Below are 19,693 nucleotides of genomic sequence, written 5' to 3' on the forward strand. Positions count from 1 at the left end.
AGGCCAGTGGCCCCTATGATGGCACCTTCCGATACTCTCGACTCGATCCGTCTAGTTAAAAGAACTGCCAGACTGCTTCTTGATGGGGTTTGGATCCTCCTTGGTCCTCTAGGGACACACTTCAAAACAGGCGATTTTGACTGCTAAGCTGGTTCTATCCGGGGAAGGATACGATTTCGGTCTAAAGCGGGGAAGTCAAGCGGCAGACCAGTGCCGCTCTAGAATTCCAGGAATTTTGAAGGGGCCTCTCGAGCGAATTTGGGACGGCAGTTGAGATGGAGGAAAAGTAACCATAAAACGCTTCAAAAGATAATTAAAATTCAAACCCTCTAAATCTAAAATGCAATTCGATTGTCACTCATTTATTTTAAACGTTAAATGTTGGTCTCTAATTCAAAATGAACACAATTTCGATCATGTTATTCGAATTTGAAGTCATTTAGAAACATTTATTGTTTAAATGGTAGCATGTATTTTTTAAATTTAATTCTAAAGAGATTACGTGTTACAAAATTAAGAGTAGTCTTTTGTAAAAGTGTTGTCTCCGGTCGTTGCGATAAGAGCTAATTAGTTTCAAGATACGCACGTGTTATCGTATTTTTTGCCTTAGTGAATATAAGTGTTCAATTTATTCGAAGACGCAGTGGGAAATGGAACATAGTATATGTTGTCTGTGGTTATACTGACGTTGACGGTTTACATTATTGCCTGACTACTTCTAGCTCAGCACAGGGATACATTATGATAATTCTCGTCAATTTTAATCTTGTGCTTAGCAGATGTAGGATGTCTAAATAATCCTTGATATTATAGTGGTGGGTAATTAGATTTAGAAGGCGACATCCGATTGTAAATGCTTTGAATGGCAGGTAATAAATTCTAAGAATGGAATTGTTGAAGTTAGCTAACTTTTGAATTCCACTGAAAGTTTTCATAATGCGCACTTGTTAATACTTACGCTCAAATCAAAGTTACTTGCTTATTTAATGAAATTACTCCGTAAATGGGATATTGACAAAAGTTATGAATTGCTCCGCTAAAGCACAGAACTGATTCTCTAAATTTAATCTCATGAGCTTTTTTTTTAATCCCATGCCTTTGAATCTAATGTAATGTTTGCAACGTCCATGGTATCGCTCTCCTTTTCACGCAGAAGTATCTAATCCGCGAAACGTAGTTTAAGGATTAACGTTGCGTGGATAGTCTTACAATCTAATTAGTGTTGTGTAAATGTCTGAACAGTTAACATCCGTGTTAATGCAGTATGTGAAAAGGGCTTTTTAACCTAACTGTAGTTTTCCTTTCATTTTTCCTTATTCCATTCCACGAAGTCATCCTTTGTTGAAATAGCACATACCCAGTTGGATATCCCACTCTTCTAATATGCCATATTCAAGATATGGAATATGCGGAATACCTTTAAAATGAAGGTATGTGGAAAGTGAGTAGAGGTTATAGTTGTGAATGGACGTGTGAATAATGAAAGTAGTTGAAATTGTTTAGATAAATATGCGAAATTATTTCTTTTTTTTAAAGTGGATTTAAGTTTACAAAATTTGCAAGTGTTTCTTTGTGTAGAATTTCTTTATCTTTAGAGATTATTTGTCAGGTATTTTTTTGTACAAAATGCATGAGTGTTAAAAGTTAATGGGTTTAGATAAAACAACAATTGATACCAATTTGTTTACGTGCAACCTCTAACTCGTGATTATAAAGCTGTTGGAAAGAAATCCTCTAAAACTCTCAGACATTCGTAGTTTTACCGGCATAGGGATTTCCATTGAAATTATACAATTCAGTTACAGTTATTTGACGGTAGTAAAAGTAGCACAAAGCTTTACTACAAGCAGAGCTGGGCGGAATACTTTCAAAAAGTATTTGAATACTTTCAAAAGTATTCTAATACTATCAAAGGTATTCGAATACTATAAAAAGTATTCCAATACTTTGAAAAGTATTTCATTAACTTACTTTGAAAAGTATTCGAATACTTGTCACTCAAATACATTAAAAATTTAAAATAGTATACTAGATAAAAGTCTTAATACTACTTAAAAAATCAAGTTATACTTTGTATGGGGTTAGCTTTTTTCATATTTCTATTGTTATATACAAATTTAAGGGGAGTAAAAGCGTAATATTATTATTATATAGGAGGTACCTACCAGGACCTTTCTTATACCAGTTATATCCTTAAGAATACGTTTACCAGTTTTCAAAGCGATCGTATGTCGTGCACATGACACGTACACATTTCTGAAATTAATCCTAGCGATTTTGGAACAGATACATTTTTGATCATCCGTTTGTCCGTGTGCATGATAGTTTGTTTAGAAACGTGCGATCGCTTTGAAAATTGGTACACATGGTCTTAAGGATATATGAAAGGTCCCTATTGTTTTTAAGTTACGTAGACTATCGGGTCAAAAAGTTTCACTCCAGGATCGTTCGGAATTCAGTTGTATGGGATTTTTATATTTGATTTTGTGACAATGGAAACTTTCCCTAAAGATTTCTAAATTGTTCTCAAATACTTAAATAACTTAAAAGTATCTACTGCGTTTTTTTGAGGCCGGGAAAAAATTGTTTGAGATCGACCGGGAAAAAACATTTTCTTATAGAAAGTGGCCTGTAGAATCCAAGATTGGGCTAGTAGTTCAAAAGTTACAGCCCTTTGAATTTTCATTCGAAATTGGTTTCTAGTCTATAACTTTTGATTGAGAAGTCTGATCGAAAAAGTACGAATTGCTTTGGATTCTACGCACCAAAATTAATAAGAAAAAGTGTTTTCCCGAGAAATTTTGGTGCAGTCGATTTTTGGTAAAAAAGGAAGGTTTATACACTGCCTTTTTTTGAGGCCCGAAAAAAAAATTGTCTCAGATCGACCCGGAAAAAATTTTTCTTATAGAATGTGGCCTGTAGAATCCATAATTTCAAACAGTTCCAAGATTGGGCTACTAGTTCAAAAGTTACAGCCCTTTGAATTTTCTTTCGAAATTGGTTTAGTCTATAACTTTTGATTGAGAAGTCTGATCGAAAAAGTACGAATTGTTTTGGATTCTACGCACCAAAATTATCTTAACTAGTGGATTACAACGCCTAGATGGCATGAGAATAAAGTCGAATTTAAATAAGAGCACAGAGCACTTAAGCGGAATCCAAATCAGTAAGAAAATAACGTTAGAATTGGGCCAGCGAAAGTGTTTGTAATTTGGTTGTGGAATTTTGAGATTGTATATTATAGAAATTCTATATGTCGTCGAAACTTAGAGGGAGATTTCGTGTTAATGTATTCCGGATGTCTGGAGACTCAATGTCGAACATTTAGATCATATTTAGTCATCTTTACAACTGCCAATTCCGCATGATGTCCCTTCGGCGGCGTGGAAACTGCAAATTTGGCCTATTTGAGAAATACGTGGGATTTCATTTATTACCTTTATTTTAATATTTAATTGGTTGGGGGGAAAGCAAAGTGTTGAATTTCAATAAAGAAACCCGGTAAGTAAGAGCCGATTTATAAACACTTTTTCGGTGTGTGCGCACACCATACAAAATAATTAATGAGCTCCGCCTAAAGAATAAACCCATTGTATTGTGTCAAATACGCCATACGGACGTTTTATTTGACTTCGGCTTTGCAATAACGATGGCATACCCTGCATGTGCATTTCAATTATTTTTAACGTTAAAAGTTTCGATCATATTACTTGAATTCGAATTTTGTTTTATATGAGAATTGTTAGTTGTGCATTCATTTGTTTAAACACCTTGTATTTTATTTATTTGTTCAATTTTATTGCGTGTTAAAGGGCTAGAATTTAAACATCTGGCAATAATTGCACAGTATTTGTTTATCTCCGGTTGTAGAAATTTCTTTATCGCTTTCCCCTACTGAAAATCGTATGCGATTCTCCGTATCTTGTTTGCTTTGTGGGCGTTGTTGGTCAGTCAGTCAGGTTTGCCGGTATTGACACTTCTTGTGGGAGAAAGTTAAGCCTAATTTACATTTGGCAAGTTTACTGGCGGAAAGTACTTTCTGCCAGTAAACTTGCTACCCTATTTCTATTTAACTGGCACTTTCCGCGCATTTACACGTGGCAAGTTTACTGGCCGACAGTACCTTCCGCCAGTAAACTTGCCAAATGTAAATTAGGCTTTAGGCTCAAGTATTGTTACGAGTAATTAGACGGATAAAAGTGAATTTTATAAGTAGAGTTAGGCGGAAGCGTGTTTTACGTTTACGAAGAAGTTTCCCAATACTAGTTAAAGGGAGTGTTGTCCACCATCAAAGGACCAATACCATAATTGTAATTACAACGTCTAAATCGAATCAGTCAGAGAAGTGACGTTCCGATCTTGGTATTTGTTTTATGTGTTAAGGCGTCTGTTTTTTGAAAAACGTAAATTTGACCGGATGATAAGAATTGTTAACTAAATTTAATTTGTTTAATCGATTGCTTGTTGCGTGTTGTGTTTTATCTGGCCCCTTTCAGCTGATATCATTGGTTGATGTTGAATAAATTTGTTTCATTTGTAAGTGATTAGTTTTGTGTTTAATTGAGTCCAAATTACGACCCAGTTAAGAGTTTTCATGTTAAACTATTCTATTTCGTACCCGATATGACATCAGGTGCTAATAAACAGTTTTTAAATTAATTCTTTGGACTTTTGGAGGGGGTGACGGCTGCTGAATATCTAAAATTAATAAAATTTACGCCAAAATCGAGAATTTCGTCGTGGCGAAGGCCGGATGTGCCATAGGAAGACTATAATTATTCCCTTTAAAGGTTTGTTAGTACCTGTACTTAATTGAGCTAGATGGACAGGTGTTTGTGGGTGGTTTTAGTCACCGTTTGTTTTACGTTGACGTAGTTTCAGGGGACAGCTTAATAAACAACCAATTATAAGCGCGATTGGGCTTTTTGTCGGCAAAACAAAGCCTTTCCCTTTGCATATTATCAGTTTGGATTGGATGGATGGATGGATCGACCAAATTAAAGTGGTCTACACTATTAAGTAGGTGACAAAATTTTCCTGACTGTATACTAAACAATAAAAAAAAGTCCGCCAGCGATTCAGTATCCAAAAAAATTTTGAGACATCCAAATTCGACTCACATTCCATTCGAAATAGGCTAATCTAATAGCGTTTTCGATTGGCAAAACTCGTGCTGCACGAGTGCAATTTTTACGTTCTATTGGTAATTTTAAGACAATTTTCTGTGTTCCATTGGCAAATGTGATGCAACAATTACGCACTCAGTGCAAATTTCGACGCACGAGGTCCATGAGCTCGTGGAGCTGCTAGTTAACAAATGTTCAAAACAAACGTGCGACAATTTGAATTTGTTTCTTGCGTCGGGAGAGTTTTTTGTCGTCATCTAGCGATAGCGAAGATGATGAACTAGCCATAACTTCTATTTTACAAAAAGTTGCACTTACTCATTAAACTGAACGCCAAAAATTGGTCCTTTACAGGAATTTAAAATTTATATTCCTCATCGTTTATCATAAATAATACTGAAATCGTTTGTCATTTTTTAGAATAGAGATTTGTCGATTACCTACATCTAAAATGAGGTTATGGACAAATGACAACAAATATTTACGAATATTTATGTTCCATTGAGAGCAATTTTCACATGGATTTCTTCAGTTTCTCGTGCAACACTCGTGCACTGAGAGAAATAATCAAAGTGTCTACCTGAAAATATTTTAATTACAATAAATGTCTTTTTATTTGCCTCAATTAGTTATCAATTTATGACAATAATCTCATATACTGTGCTAAGTAAAATCGATTTTCTAGAAGTGATGGATAAGGGCAATTAGACATATTTGCTAAACGGTTGTAGATTTTCATAGGTAGAATAACAGCAGATAGCATTTTCGCTGCAGTTATAAAACTGTTGCATTGAATTTGATATTCTTGCTTAATTACGTTTTTGTAACTGCCACAAACGTTTAGTTTAGTTGGCGTTATGAAATACTAATTTATGACGAGTAAACATCTACTTGTAGCAATCGTCTTCAGAAGCCGTTTTCGTTCGTTTTTTGACGACCATAAAAGCTGTAGGTATATAGCAATTTCTTAATATACGCATGCAGGTACATTGTGCTGTGCGGGTGTAAGTTTTATTCGGTTTTATTATACCTAGTGTACCAAGAGCTGAATTTACGCCATACCTACCCCAAAATGAGCGAATTTAAGTCATTACTTATTAAATGGGGACTTGATGTATATTTCGACGATTTCTTAGGTAAGTAGAAAGAGTTATATTTTTGCTATACTATTGCTGGCTACCTAAATTATTCCCCAAGTTTTTAAGCTACTGAGACCCAGTTGCACCAATTTAACACTTAAATTTAAGTCGAACTTAAAATCTATGGCAACGATTATTAAGACAATTATTAATTATTAATTACAATGGTATTTAAGTTATGCTTAACTTTAAGGGATACTTAATTTTGACGGTGCAATTGGCCCTCACTGATGAAAATTGTTCAAATTTTATGTCGTGATGTGTTCAAGGTGGAACGTACGACACGACCGAGTATATTATGCTTTCAGATATTGTTTATGTCAATCAGTGCATCATTGTAAATAATGAATAGGTATTACATCACAATTTATTAATTGTATCCTAAGTGGCATTTTCGTTTGATTTTCATTTTTTATTGTTAGATAGGTATAGGATTGTTGTTGTTTTTAAGTGTAATATGTACGTTTTTCTTTTTTTTCTAATAAATACCATTGTGAATTACGTTATTACTAATTCCAATTGCCCTTAATGAGTAGATTTTTAAAACAATTAATCAAGATGTACTGCAGTAAGTCAATTAACAAACCATTCTCATTTAACTACGTTTCTACAACACCTCACTTTGCTACCTACAGTTATTTTGCGGTTAAAATCTTCCTAAATATATTAATACTTACAACAATTTAGTGTACTATTTAAGGTTGATTAACGTACACTTATTCTAATTAAACTGTTTATTATTCATAATAAATGCCTTTAATTGTCTCTAAAGAACGTTTATGTCTGTTGCCAGGTTTTCAAATACCTACGATAATTGATGTAATTACAAATAAAATTAAAATTTGACTGTAATCAAACAGGTACAGAAAACTCTGTTTAATTATCATGAATAACAAGTTGTATAGTCACATATAGTATTAATTTTTTTTAATTACTGCTAACAGATTTTTCTCTCAGTGTGCAGTACGAGTTCTGCCAATCGAAAACGCTATAAGAAATATCCATTTTACAGAGGAGGTCGATTCAATTTTATATGCGGAGAGAAAAAGTTTCATTGATCAAGAATAGAAATTATAATTTTATGCTATTATTAAACAATTTCCGCATTCAGCAATTATGTGCAATATATTAACAGAGATGTAAATCCTTTTGAGGCAGTTTCCACAGTTCAGTAAAATTACCTATGTAAATTGGCCCTAAAATAGGATCTTCTAATAGAGACAATAAGTTAGGGGTAGAAAAACTAATCCACATAAAATAATTAGAAATTTGTGTTACGTGTTGGAATATTTATTGTCCATTAACCAGAAAATTCAAGTTTCAAGTAAAAAATGGAAAGAAACCGCTTGTTTCATTCGGAGATATTACACAATTATTTCATACAGAGCTAGCCGTTGGAATTTTCGAGTTTAGGTACCTACTTAGAGAAACCAGTGAAAATTATCCCTTGATTAAGCATGTCTTCGGGATACGTGGTGAATTTTGACAACTGCATCTTTGGTCTTTTAAGTAAACAAAAGTTATGAGAAAAGTTTCAGGAGGAATTTACACCCCGTGTACATCAGGGAGGCAGTATTTGTATTTTAGCATATGAATTACACAAATAATTGCATTAAGCAATTCTTTAAAAGTGTATATACTGACCTGCGGGATAGTTCATATGTTCATATGATGATTAAAGTTACTGGCAATAAACGGTGTCGATATTGTTTCGTTCGGGTATCGCTTTCACGTAAAAAGCTATAAATTTTCGTAACTGAAACATAAGAAACCTCTAAAATGCGACCGTGATATAAAATAGGTAGACGTTGTGATCAACCCCTAAACTGTATTTGCAATAAAATAATAAATATCGGAAAGTAATACCATATAATGTTAATCGTATTGTAGGATTTTCTCGTAAATGACGACAGAAGATACCACTGGGAAATACGAACGTGGTATTTGCCTTTAGCTCTTTACTTCGCCTTTTCGAAATTGGCCTTACGCAAATGGTCTCGGTATATACTTTAGTTATAGTCGCGATAATTGAAAGCACGTGTTATTGGAAAACTAAATTGGTTTGTTTGTTGTTTAAATTACGTGCAAAATTGCAGCAATTTATCCCGACAGGGTGCTTTACAGAAATAGTGAGTTTATTAAAAATATTTTGTTATATATCACCCCATGAACCAATTTCTCAGTGTTGATTTGAGACGGTTGGAGACCGCTCGCGTAATTAGGAATGTTTTGCTTTATTGATATATTAACATTTCCGCTAACAAAAAGGTCACTTAGGAACCTCAAATCCCTATCAAACAGCAGCGCCGATCATTAATGAGATTTTTAGCCAATATCAAACTTTGAGACCCCCAAAACGTCATTCAGAGAAACTTTTTCACTTATTTAAACTCTTGATAATGTTGATTTTAGCAAAAACAAATTTTTGAAAAAAGTTGGCGTTTTCATATCGATTCAGATTTAACGCACTTACTACCCTAGGGTCCGGATGGAAAGGCATCTGTCGGGGAAGCAGGCTTTAAAGTAATCGTTAAGCAACGAAAAGTCCAAATAAATTGTAAGTACCTACCCATTTTGGGCCCATTTCTTTTTTTTCATTTTCACTTTGGTGCCGTTTCGCGAAGACGCTTTTGAATATTTTATGGCCCACAAAGTGTTATATAATAGCTATGCTTTCTCTTTCCAACGTGTCAACAGTTCGAATACCTTGAATATTACCAAAATTATTGATTTGTGACGTGATTTTTCCTGCTTGAACATCTCTCTTAATTTATTTAATTTTTCAGTTTTTACACTAATGTATATTCAATACGCCATCTAGGTATTTACTCCACTAGTTTAGATGTAGTAAATTTGTTCCAAGTGTTTATTACAATAGTTCTTTGTTTCGCCAACGAAGGTCACACAGATGTTTCTCATGAATTCTATCCCTTCATCTTTGTCATATGTTCCATTTTCTCTTCGTGCGCAGCTGAGTACCCTACTCCGATACTCAGTTCTCGGATATTCGTTTTGATATCACTACGTTCCAATCGCCTTTTGTGAGTCGTTTCTCGAGATGTTTAAAGGTTTCACCGCACCGACACCCGGGTTCAGACGTTCACTTTCTCCTTTGTAAATACCATTTTTCGACTTTATTAACTGATGCACCTGGGCCAGTTCAACACGACTTTTTCCGTTTTGAAGATATCAGGATTGTGTTTATGAACTGATGCGGCTAGATGAACCATCGTGGGTTCTCTCTTCCGATATTCAGTACTCGCGTGTGGTCCAGATCAATAATTTCCCTTTTTAAGTACCTCTTCCCTGTTCAGAATACAATTTGTTACTATTGCTAAGTTTGTTATTATTGCAGCTACTTCTCTTAAGATTATTTAGCTTTTGTTGACTTTATACACTAAAATTAAGAAAGTTTGTTTCCTAATCGAACTGTAACTTGGAAGAGAGTCTGTGAATTTGATTTATTATATAATAACCTTGTAGGTAGGTATTGGATCCTTACAGATTGTAACATTTTGGTTTTCTCATGTATAATTTGTTTGAGGGTCACTGTACTTATTTAGTTCATGGCGAATTCTTATTTGTGCATTTTTAAAATCAAGTAAAATGCAGATTTCCTTCCTTCTTCCTTGCTAGCATTTGGTCGGGGCGTTTTAAGAGTCGTTGAAGCCATTTTTGAGAAATTCAACGTTAATTATTAACTATAATCATCGCATTTGGGAATTTTATTACAAAAAAAATAAGAAAAAGTCCAATAACTAAATCTTAAATAAATAATTAAAAATATATTATGTTAGTAAATAAAACATTTCTCCCAATAATAATCATTGAATAAAGAATCTAAAAAAAACTGTCCACTTTAGAAAAATGTTGCATGTACATTTTTTGTCGGTTTTCTATGCTCTTTCTATTGATACATAGTAAATATTTGAAAAATTCGAGTTTTTGACCAAAAACCGATTGTCAACTTTGCCCGATTATATGTATTATCGAATTGCATTTGAAAATTAGACCAATAACATTTAATAGAGTAGATTTTTAACTGTCCATTCTTGAAAAAACACAATTTGCTGTTGTCAGACCTGAAACTGTGAAAAAACGTGAAAAATGTCAAATAACTTCGAAACCATGTCAGTTAGACATAGCATTATTTAACAAAAACATACTGATTTTTTATGAGTAATTCAAAAATACCATCAGAAAAGATAGAAAATATTTTTAAATGATTCCTTTTGATCGATTATTCAAAAAAGGCAATAAAAAACACCACCCTGTATATCTGAATTAATATTCATAAACGGCCGTTGCAAGACCTTTCCTAAATATTAATATGGATCGCCTCGTAAACGGACGGTACTTATTTTGCAGTTTCGATGCTATAAATGTCGTAACTCGTCACATTAACAAAACTTGATTACGGAACATATTGTATTAACAAAAATGCTTGGACCCGATCCATTATAGCTCTAGGAAGTAATAAATGAACGAAATGGATATTTAACTTTTAAAGAAAGCGCTCGGAAAGACAGTCCTTGGTTGTATTGTCTATCAAGCTGCCTTTGGTTCTTACTACTAGTAATATGACTGCACATCAGGTTTTCGAAATGAGGAAAGCTTGAAATTTCCCAATTTATTGTGTTTGCAAAAAATCCCATTTGATTATTCTGGAACGCCCGTGCGCTTTTTAATTGTCAAGGGGTTGCATTTATTGTAAAATGCTTGTGTGGGATTTGCAAAATGTTAATTAAGGAATATACCTAATTAATTCTTACGATGTCTTTAATTTACCTAGTCTCTGTGCTACTTCAAATAAAAGAACTGTAGATGTAGTAGATGTAGTGGGTTTGATTGTATGTTTGTTGCTCTATATTGTATTTTACGTCCATTAATGAGACTTTAGGTCGCACGAAGAAAATTCTCTCCGGTAAATTCACCCCCCGAAATGTTACACCTCCAGAATATTCTCCATCGAGAGGTTTGTCCTCGAAACGTTCATACCAGAAACGCGCTAATAAAAGCCGATTTTCACTCCTATTTTTGATCTCCTGATCAAAATATGGGCATGGGTTGGTTAAGTAATTCTGCATCACAGTCTTTACGAGAGCTGACATGGCATCGGTGGTAGTCACGTTACTTTTCGAAAGTGTAAAGCGATATAGAGAAGATACTGACGGCACATTTTCTGAGAGCAAATACCCCAGGGGCAAGTTTTTTTGGGGGCCTTCTCTTGGATCTAAATCTTCCGCGCGCGAATCATCTGGGTGCGAATACTCCGGAGGGAACCTTCCTGGGGGGCGATTATTCGCACATTGAGGTTTCGCTTCAAATTTTGCGTACTTTCATTTCAGTGTAAAGGATTGTAAAAATGTAAAGGTAAAATACACTCACCTATCTTGGGACTTCCTCATGATGCAAACTACCTACCTTAATTGCTTCGTGTAGTTTCGACTGAAAACTTCGTCACAATCCTAAGGGGGTGCGGGATACGTGAAATATTAAATACTGCATTTGAAACTTTGCCCAGAGGTAGAGTAAATAAAACTAGAAAGCAATGCTCAAGATATATTTTATTCCAGTTAGAGATACATATAAATATTACATATAAAATAACGGTTTCACTCGTACCTAAGTGAAAAATACTGCTAGACCCCACACATAGGTGTTTCTGATATTGTCCAAGTTTACTATAGGTACATCACAGTATTACATAGCATTAGAGTTTACATAAAGATTAAAACGAGGTTAGACATGTAACTAAAAGGTGCATTCACACCTACTGAAATTGACAATCTAATTATGTAGTCGTTTTTTACTGTATTTATAGCAGAAAATTGTTGGCCCAAGTATTTTCTGATATAAATACACGCAGGTAATTAGTTTAATATTAGTAAATTGACTAACGTTATTGTCATTGCAGTTTTATAGTATAAGGTTCCAATTAAAAATAATTTTACGTAAGTTTACAGGGATACTGTAATTATTGTCTAATTCATCACAAAGTGTCTGATTACGTTCTAGAAACAAGAATACTACATTCCAAGTGTTAGCGTTAATATTGATATTTTTTATTAGTCTTTGGTTGGTGGAAGACGGTGTCTTCCTGAATCAAATGGGAAACATTTTGGAAATATTGAGCGATTGGATGCGCTTGCGTGTATATGGTTTGTTCTACCTACATTCTTAAAGCCTAGTAATTTTCTTACGATAGGGAAGACACGTGTAAACATTAACCCTAATGCCTTAATTTCGTTTTCTTTTGTACCAGAAAATTGTGTTAGATGTGATTTTCCTAATTGATATCTGAAGATATGTTTGGACAAATTTCAAAAATATAAATATGTGCTAACGTATTTTTTTTGGGATATGTGTAATTAAAAATCTTCATAAACGGTTAATAGCAAAAAAACCCGCTCGATATGTTGTACATAGCATTTAAGTACGAGTGCACTTTATGACCAGTAAGGAAAAGATATCGATTGTTATTTGCAACAGGTTGTCTGGTTCATTCATAGATTATATGAGGGAGTGTTTCTGAAAGAAACCGCATTTATGAAAGATTTTTTCGGTGTTTACGTCAGAAAGCAGATATGTCAAACCTGTACCTTTTCCATTTCCAACTTACCTACTGAAAAATAACCTACAATGTGATTCACTCGTATATGATTACGATGTTTTAATATCACGTTCTAACACTTCTATTCTAGTATTATTTATCAAAAAGCTCTAAAGGTATTAGTGATTGTTATGAACAGACATTTTTGCGGATCCTTATATTTTTCATCGTTTTCAAACGGTAGGTAACTGTAGTTTATAATATTGGGCTCATAACATTTTTTAACAATTTCTACGGTCTAAGTATTTGAGCGGATGATAAATACAAGGAAAACGCATATAAATGTATTATTTTTAATGGGTAACAGACTTCACAGTTACTTCTCTTAAAGGAACAAATAAGTTTTTTTTAACCCCTGATCATACCAGCCTCATATGATCACATAACAAAGATATAGTTACAAAAATAACCAAGTATCCTTAACGCGTTTATCTAATTTACAAACGTGTTTAAAGCCGCGATATACATACTCTAATTGATCATTTAAAATCAGTCCACATTCTAAGTCAAAACATTTATATTTTAAGTTTTTAACAATAAACTAATTTTCATAGTTAAACGCTTAATTCTCTTAAGCGTTTAAATATTACATCTATAGATCATAGATGTTATCCTATATTGTATACGACAATTTTTTTTGTAAAAGTAGCACAAAATGCATATTGTCAAAGAAAGCGTCAAGCATTTGTTAAAAACGTTCGTCAACCTGAAATTTCCGATTTACTGTTTACCTTGCTCTTCTTCTAGAGCATCATGCTATCCATTTCATTCTGAAAAAGAAAACAAAACTTCATCAATACCATGCACCATTCAAATCTCACTCAAATATAAAAAGAAATCAAAATAAAAAATCAAAATGTGCTAATGATGTGCCGCATTGTGCCGAGACAGTGCCTTTTTGATTTGCGCCAATGGACAGGAGCTTTATTGGAGCAACTGCAAAAAATGGAAATACCTACATAAAGCATACTTATAGGTCAAAGCTATGATAATGACTCGAACGTGAAATGGAAAAACGACGATGTTTCCAGTCTCCACTCCACTCTTCCGGGAAACCATATGCGCGATAACTGCAATAAGGATGGCGTGGACCTCAATCTCCCTCATAGCTTCCAGCCAACTCCTAAGATAGCACAGAATTTCAGAAGTCACAAATGAAGTTTGACCCCTTAAATCGATTTTGTGGCATTTTTTAAATTTTTACAAAGACTCCATACCATATTGGACATAGATTTTTTGAAACCACAAATGGTTTATAAAATCGGCCTTGGCGAAGGGTGTCAACGTGCCCAAGTTAATATGGTTACGTAGCGACTTCCGAGATGTATCGCCCACTTTCATAAGGGGCTTCATCAGAAGAAGAAACAGAATCATTTTAATTATTATTTTGATCCTCATTGACACGGTCATATCTCGAAAGTCGCCCGCATATTAATGACAGTGGCCGTGGAAGTCTACACTTTGACATTGTTACGTAATGTCATTGTTCTTTTAATTTGTGCATATAAAAGAGGTTCTACTTACAACGAGGTCTACAATCTTTTTTCTTCAGTTTTTTCGTGGTAGGGTGGTAAGGAATTTTGATGAAATTCTTTCTGTAACGTATGCTGTGTGATAAAATGCATAATCTGAGACGTGGTTCAATCGAATCGCCATTTTTGATATTTTTAAAGGGTATTTTTGATTTTTTGTGAATATATAAAGTTACCTTTTTCGAAAAATTTCGATTCAATTTGTTGCCTCAGGATTTGCACATAATTGCGATTTCGGGAAAATATTTTTTCTCTTCATTTTCCAAGGGAAGGGGGTGGAAAATTCATAAACAGTCAGTAAAATGCAAAGCCGGTGGAATTTTGCAAGCTCGCTGTTTCAATCTGTATAAATTATACTTTATTTTGCGCTTTAGCAGTGTAATTTTGCATCCCACCACCAAAGCAATTTAAGGAAAATTGTTTTCTTTTCTATTTACTAGAGAAGGGGGTGGAAATTGCATAAACATTAAGTAAAATGCAAAGCCGGTGGAATTTTGCAACTTCGCTGTTGCAAATCTGTCAGTTATACTTTATTTTGCGGTTTAGCAGTGAAATTTTGCGCCCCACTGCCAAGAAAATTATTTTCTTGAAAATTGTTTTCTTTTCACCTTACCAGAGAAGGGGGTGAAAATTGCATAAATATTCAGTAAAATGCAAATTGCAAATCTGTCAATTACACTTTATGTAGCGTTTTAGCAGTGAAATTTTACATCCCACCACCAAAGCGATTTAAGGAAAATTGTTTTCTCCTCCTTTTACCAGAGAAGCGGATGGAAATTTCATAAACATTCAGTAAAATACAAAGCCGGTGGAATTTTGCAACCTCGCTCTTGCAAATCTGTCAGTTATACTTTATTTTGCGTTTCACTGTCAAAGCGATTGATGGAAAATTGTTTTCTCTTCCTTTTACCAGAGAAGGGGGTGGAAATTTCATAAACTTCAGTAAAATGCAAAGCTGGTGGAATTTTGCAACCTCGCTCTTGCAAATCTGTCTGTTATACTTTATTTTGCGTCCCACTGTCAAAGCGATTTATGGAAAATTGTTGTCTCTTCCTTTTACCAGAGAAGGGGGTGGAAATTGCATAAACATTCAGTAAAATGCAAAACCGGTGGAATTTTGCAACCTCGCTATTGCAAATCTCTCAGTTATACTTTATTTTGCGTCCCACTGTCAAAGCCATTTATGGAAAATTGTTTTCTCTTCCTTTTACCAGAGAAGGGGGAGGAAATTTCATAAACATTCAGTAAAATGCAAAGCCGGTGGAATTTTGCAACTTCGCTCTTGCAAATCTGTCAGTTATACTTTATTTTGCGTCCCACTGTCAAAGCGATTTATGGAAAAGTGTTTTCTCTTCCTTTTACCAGAGAAGGGGGTGGAAATTTCATAAACATTAAGTTAAATGCAAAGCGGGTGGAATTTTGCAACCTCGCTGTTGCAAATCTGTCAGTTATGCTTTATTTTGCGGTTTAGCAGTGAAATTTTGCGCCCCACTGCCAAGAAAATTGTTTTCTTTTCATCTTACCAGAGAAGGGGGTGAAAATTTCATAAATAGTCAGTAAAATGCAAAGTCGATGGAATTTTGCAGCAAATCTGTTAATTACACTTTATTTAGCGGTTTAGCAGTGAAATTTTGCATCCCACCACCAAAGTGATTTAAGGAAAATTGTTTTCTTTTTTTTTACCAGAGAAGGGGGTGGAAATGTCATAAACAGTCAGCAAAATGCAAAGTCAGTGGAATTACACTTTATTTAGCGCTTTAGCAGTGAAATATTGCGTCTTACTGCCAGAGCCATTTAAAGGAACATTTCTTTCTCTTCCTTTTACAAGTCGAGGGGGTGGGTTGATGGGAAAATACAGATTCAAACATATTTATCTGCCCTGGTAGTCCAGTCCTTACTTATTCTCGTAGTTTAACGTCGATTTTGGCAAAAAACAGAATTTGTAAATTTTTGATGAAAATTGTCTTTTTCAAATCGATTCTGGTTTAACGCACTTGCGACTCTACTGTCGGGGTGGCTATCATATATTACAGAGCTGGTCTCTACAGTAATTGTTTCTTAACAAAAAGTCCAAAGAATTTCATCGGTAAGTGCCCATTTTCGGCCCGTTTTGGTTAATTTTTTAAATTTTCAATTTGGTGTCGTTTTTCGTAGATGATTTTGGTACCATAGCCCCATGATTTCTCTTTCGTTCGAATACTTTGAGTATTAGCGAAATTATTAATTTTTTTTCTATGAGATGGAGATATTTTTGAAATCCCCATTGCCAGATATATATGATGGAATCGAAAAAGCGCCGATTTTTGACAATTTTTTTAAGTAGGTCTCAAATTTTGACGAAACCTTTTGTAACGTGTCTTTTTCGACAAATTGCATCGAATCGAATTTTTGTTTTTTGGGAATATCACCTATACAAAGTGACTTTTTTTGCAAATTTCGATTTGACACGTTGTCTTTGGATCGATTGATTATTCGCGTGAAACAAAATTGTAATATAGCTTGTAGGAACGGCAGGTCTTTCTAGCGCATTTCCAGAAAAATTAAAAAAAATGCGCGATTGTGGCCACTTTGTTCGGCGGTCTGCCCGTCAGTCTGCTCGTCCTTCTCTACGGCCGTTCGGTCGCTGCTCTTTTTTATCTTAAGAGCTCTTGTTCGACTTTTTTCGGGGTCCGTTAACTTGGCCCCCCCCTGAGAGATTTCATAGTCGTATTATTTTGAAATGAATGCGCTCGTTATGCGCTCATATGCGCCACCGATAATAACTCTTGCGCCATTATCGTTTTTTAGAAATCCGAAAAAACATTTGGGGGGGCCAAGTGAACGTAGCCCCCCCCCCCAGTACGTATTTTGTCCCTTGTAACTAGGTCACCTGATACATTTGGTTATGCGCTCAATTGCGCCACTTGAATTACAGCTAGCGCCATTACGGTTAAGCCGTGACAAATTTTCAAAAAGTGGGGGGGCCAACTTAACGTTTTTAAAAGTTACTTTTTTTTAACATCTTTTCATACGAAATTGTACTCTCAGGTATGCGCTGAAATGCGCCGTAAAATGATATCTTTGCGCCATTATTGTTTTTTGGATATACTTAAATATATTTGGGGGGGGGCCAAGTGAACGGAATTCCCCATAACGCATTTTGCTACCGGTATTTGTGCCACCTGATACATCTGGTTATGAGCTCAATTGCGCCACTTGAATTAAAGCTAGCGCCATTACGGTTAAGCCATAAAAAATTTGGGTGGGGGGGGGGCTAACTTAACGTTTTCAAAAGTTACGTTTTTTAACATGTTTTTTTTACTACATTGTACCTTTCATCATGCGCTAAAATGCGCCGTAAACAAAAATCTTGGCGCCATTATAGTGTTTTAGAAACACTATACAGGGTGTTTTTTTGGGAGCTTTAGTTAAACGATTCTGGGAAAGTAAAATAGGTAGGTTTTTAAAAATTTGTATTTAGGAGTTACTCCGAAGGCCGAATCGATGTAAAATATTTTCAAAATGGACGCACTTCCGGAAATAACTTTTGAAAACGCTAAGTTAGACCCTCCACTTTTTAAAAATTTTTTTATGGCTTAACCGTAATGGCGCTAGCTTTAATTCAAGTGGCGCAATTGAGCTCATAACCAGATGTATCAAGTGGCACAAATACCGGTAGCAAAATGCGTTATGGGGGATTCCGTTCACTTGCCCCCCCCCCCAAATATATTTAAGGATAACCAAAAAACAATAATGGCGCAAAGATATCTTTTTACGGCGCATTTCAGCGCATACCTGAGAGTACAATTTCGTATGAAAATATGTTAAAAAAAAGTAACTTTTGAAAACGTTAAGTTGGCCCCCCCACTTTTTGAAAATTTGTCACGGCTTAACCGTAATGGCGCTAGCTTTAATTCAAGTGGCGCAATTGAGCGCATAACCAAATGTATCAGGTGACCTAGTTACAAGGGACAAAATACGTACTGGGGGGGGGGGCTATGTTCACTTGCCCCCCCCCATGTTTTTTCGGATTTCTAAAAAACGATAATGGCGCAAGAGTTATTATCGGTGGCGCATATGGGCGCATAACGAGCGCATTCATTTCAAAATAATACGACTATGAAATCTCTCAGTGGGGGGGCCAAGTTAACGGACCCCTTTTTTCGCTATTTGGTCCGTTATGGTGCCGAGGCTTGCACCAAGGGAGGCATTATTTCTGCGTTTATTACTAAAAAAGTTATAGTGAAAAATCAAACTTCTAAAAATTTCTTTTCGGGGGAAAAGAAACTAGCTGTCATAAAATCTTTCTTGTACCCTTTAGAACAATTTCTGAACGATGGGATGCTTCTACACTGAGTTATTGTGACGATGTACGGACAGCACAAAAATAATCAATTCCAGCGCGTAGGGGCGAGGGGGTTGGTTGGCGAATTAAATCCTCCCTAAGAATAATTCAAAATGCGCAATTTCCTGCATCTAACTTAATGTTTTATATGAGTGGAAGGGAACGATCGAAAATCGTTGTACAGTTTTACATTTGCGGAGCCTCTAACAAAGGAAAGATAAATGGATTGCTTCGTTTATTACTGATTGGGCAGCTACTCTTAGCAATAAGGGTATAATTTTTCAACTATCATCTCAGCTATAAGACGATTCGTTTTTGTGGCTCTAGACAATAAGCGGTTATCAGTCGCGATTTTCAAAACGTTTATGTTCGCTGGTCTTGAAATATAAATTTTATTGCCGCGGCGAAGGTTGACTTTTAGTACAAACGACGCTACTCAATCAGAAATTCACTCCCACCTAGTTCGATGAAAAACAGCTCTTTTTTTGTAAATGTCTAAAGTAAATAGGTCGTATTATATACATTAGCAATTTATGGAAACGTCCCTAATTTCACCTCACGGAAACTGTAAAGTCTACGTCAAGCAATTAATTTTAACTAGAGATTAATAGGTTACGAAACTCTGTCACAACATTAAGCATTAAATAAACAGTGACTATCATACCCCACTTTACCAAAAGGCAATTTTTCACTAGAAGTGTGCGTGCCTAGCCAATGAATGGATTTAGAACAAACTGAAAAAGACACATGATTTTAGATCAGGCATATTTTTGAATATGAGCAAACGTTTTTGTTTCTTCAGAAACGTTTCAAACGATTGTTCTTTGATGGGAGTTAGAAAATATAATGGAAGAGCACGCTATTCTGTTGTGCATGGAGAAAATCCCCCAGTGGTTGATCAAATTCAATGAATGGAATTTTTGCTGTTCGAAAAGTAGAATGAAAGAGGCATTTAATAA

General features: G+C 35.0%; 1 protein-coding gene across 3 annotated transcripts in view; it reads right to left on the minus strand.

The window, feature by feature from the left end:
• Positions 1–11,814: 11,814 nt before the first annotated feature.
• The window catches only part of LOC116167291, a 62,701-nt gene continuing 54,822 nt past the window's right edge, over positions 11,815–19,693 (minus strand). For all 3 annotated transcript variants that reach the window (XM_031482618.1, XM_031482616.1, XM_031482615.1), the window contains exon 6: positions 11,815–13,648. In XM_031482618.1, coding sequence (XP_031338478.1) covers positions 13,622–13,648 — 27 coding nt within the window. In that variant the 3' untranslated portion in view covers positions 11,815–13,621. The remainder of the gene's footprint in view (positions 13,649–19,693) is intronic.

This window comes from Photinus pyralis, unplaced genomic scaffold (assembly GCF_008802855.1).
Source record: "Photinus pyralis isolate 1611_PpyrPB1 unplaced genomic scaffold, Ppyr1.3 Ppyr1.4_LG3b, whole genome shotgun sequence".
Taxonomy (NCBI): domain Eukaryota; kingdom Metazoa; phylum Arthropoda; class Insecta; order Coleoptera; family Lampyridae; genus Photinus; species Photinus pyralis.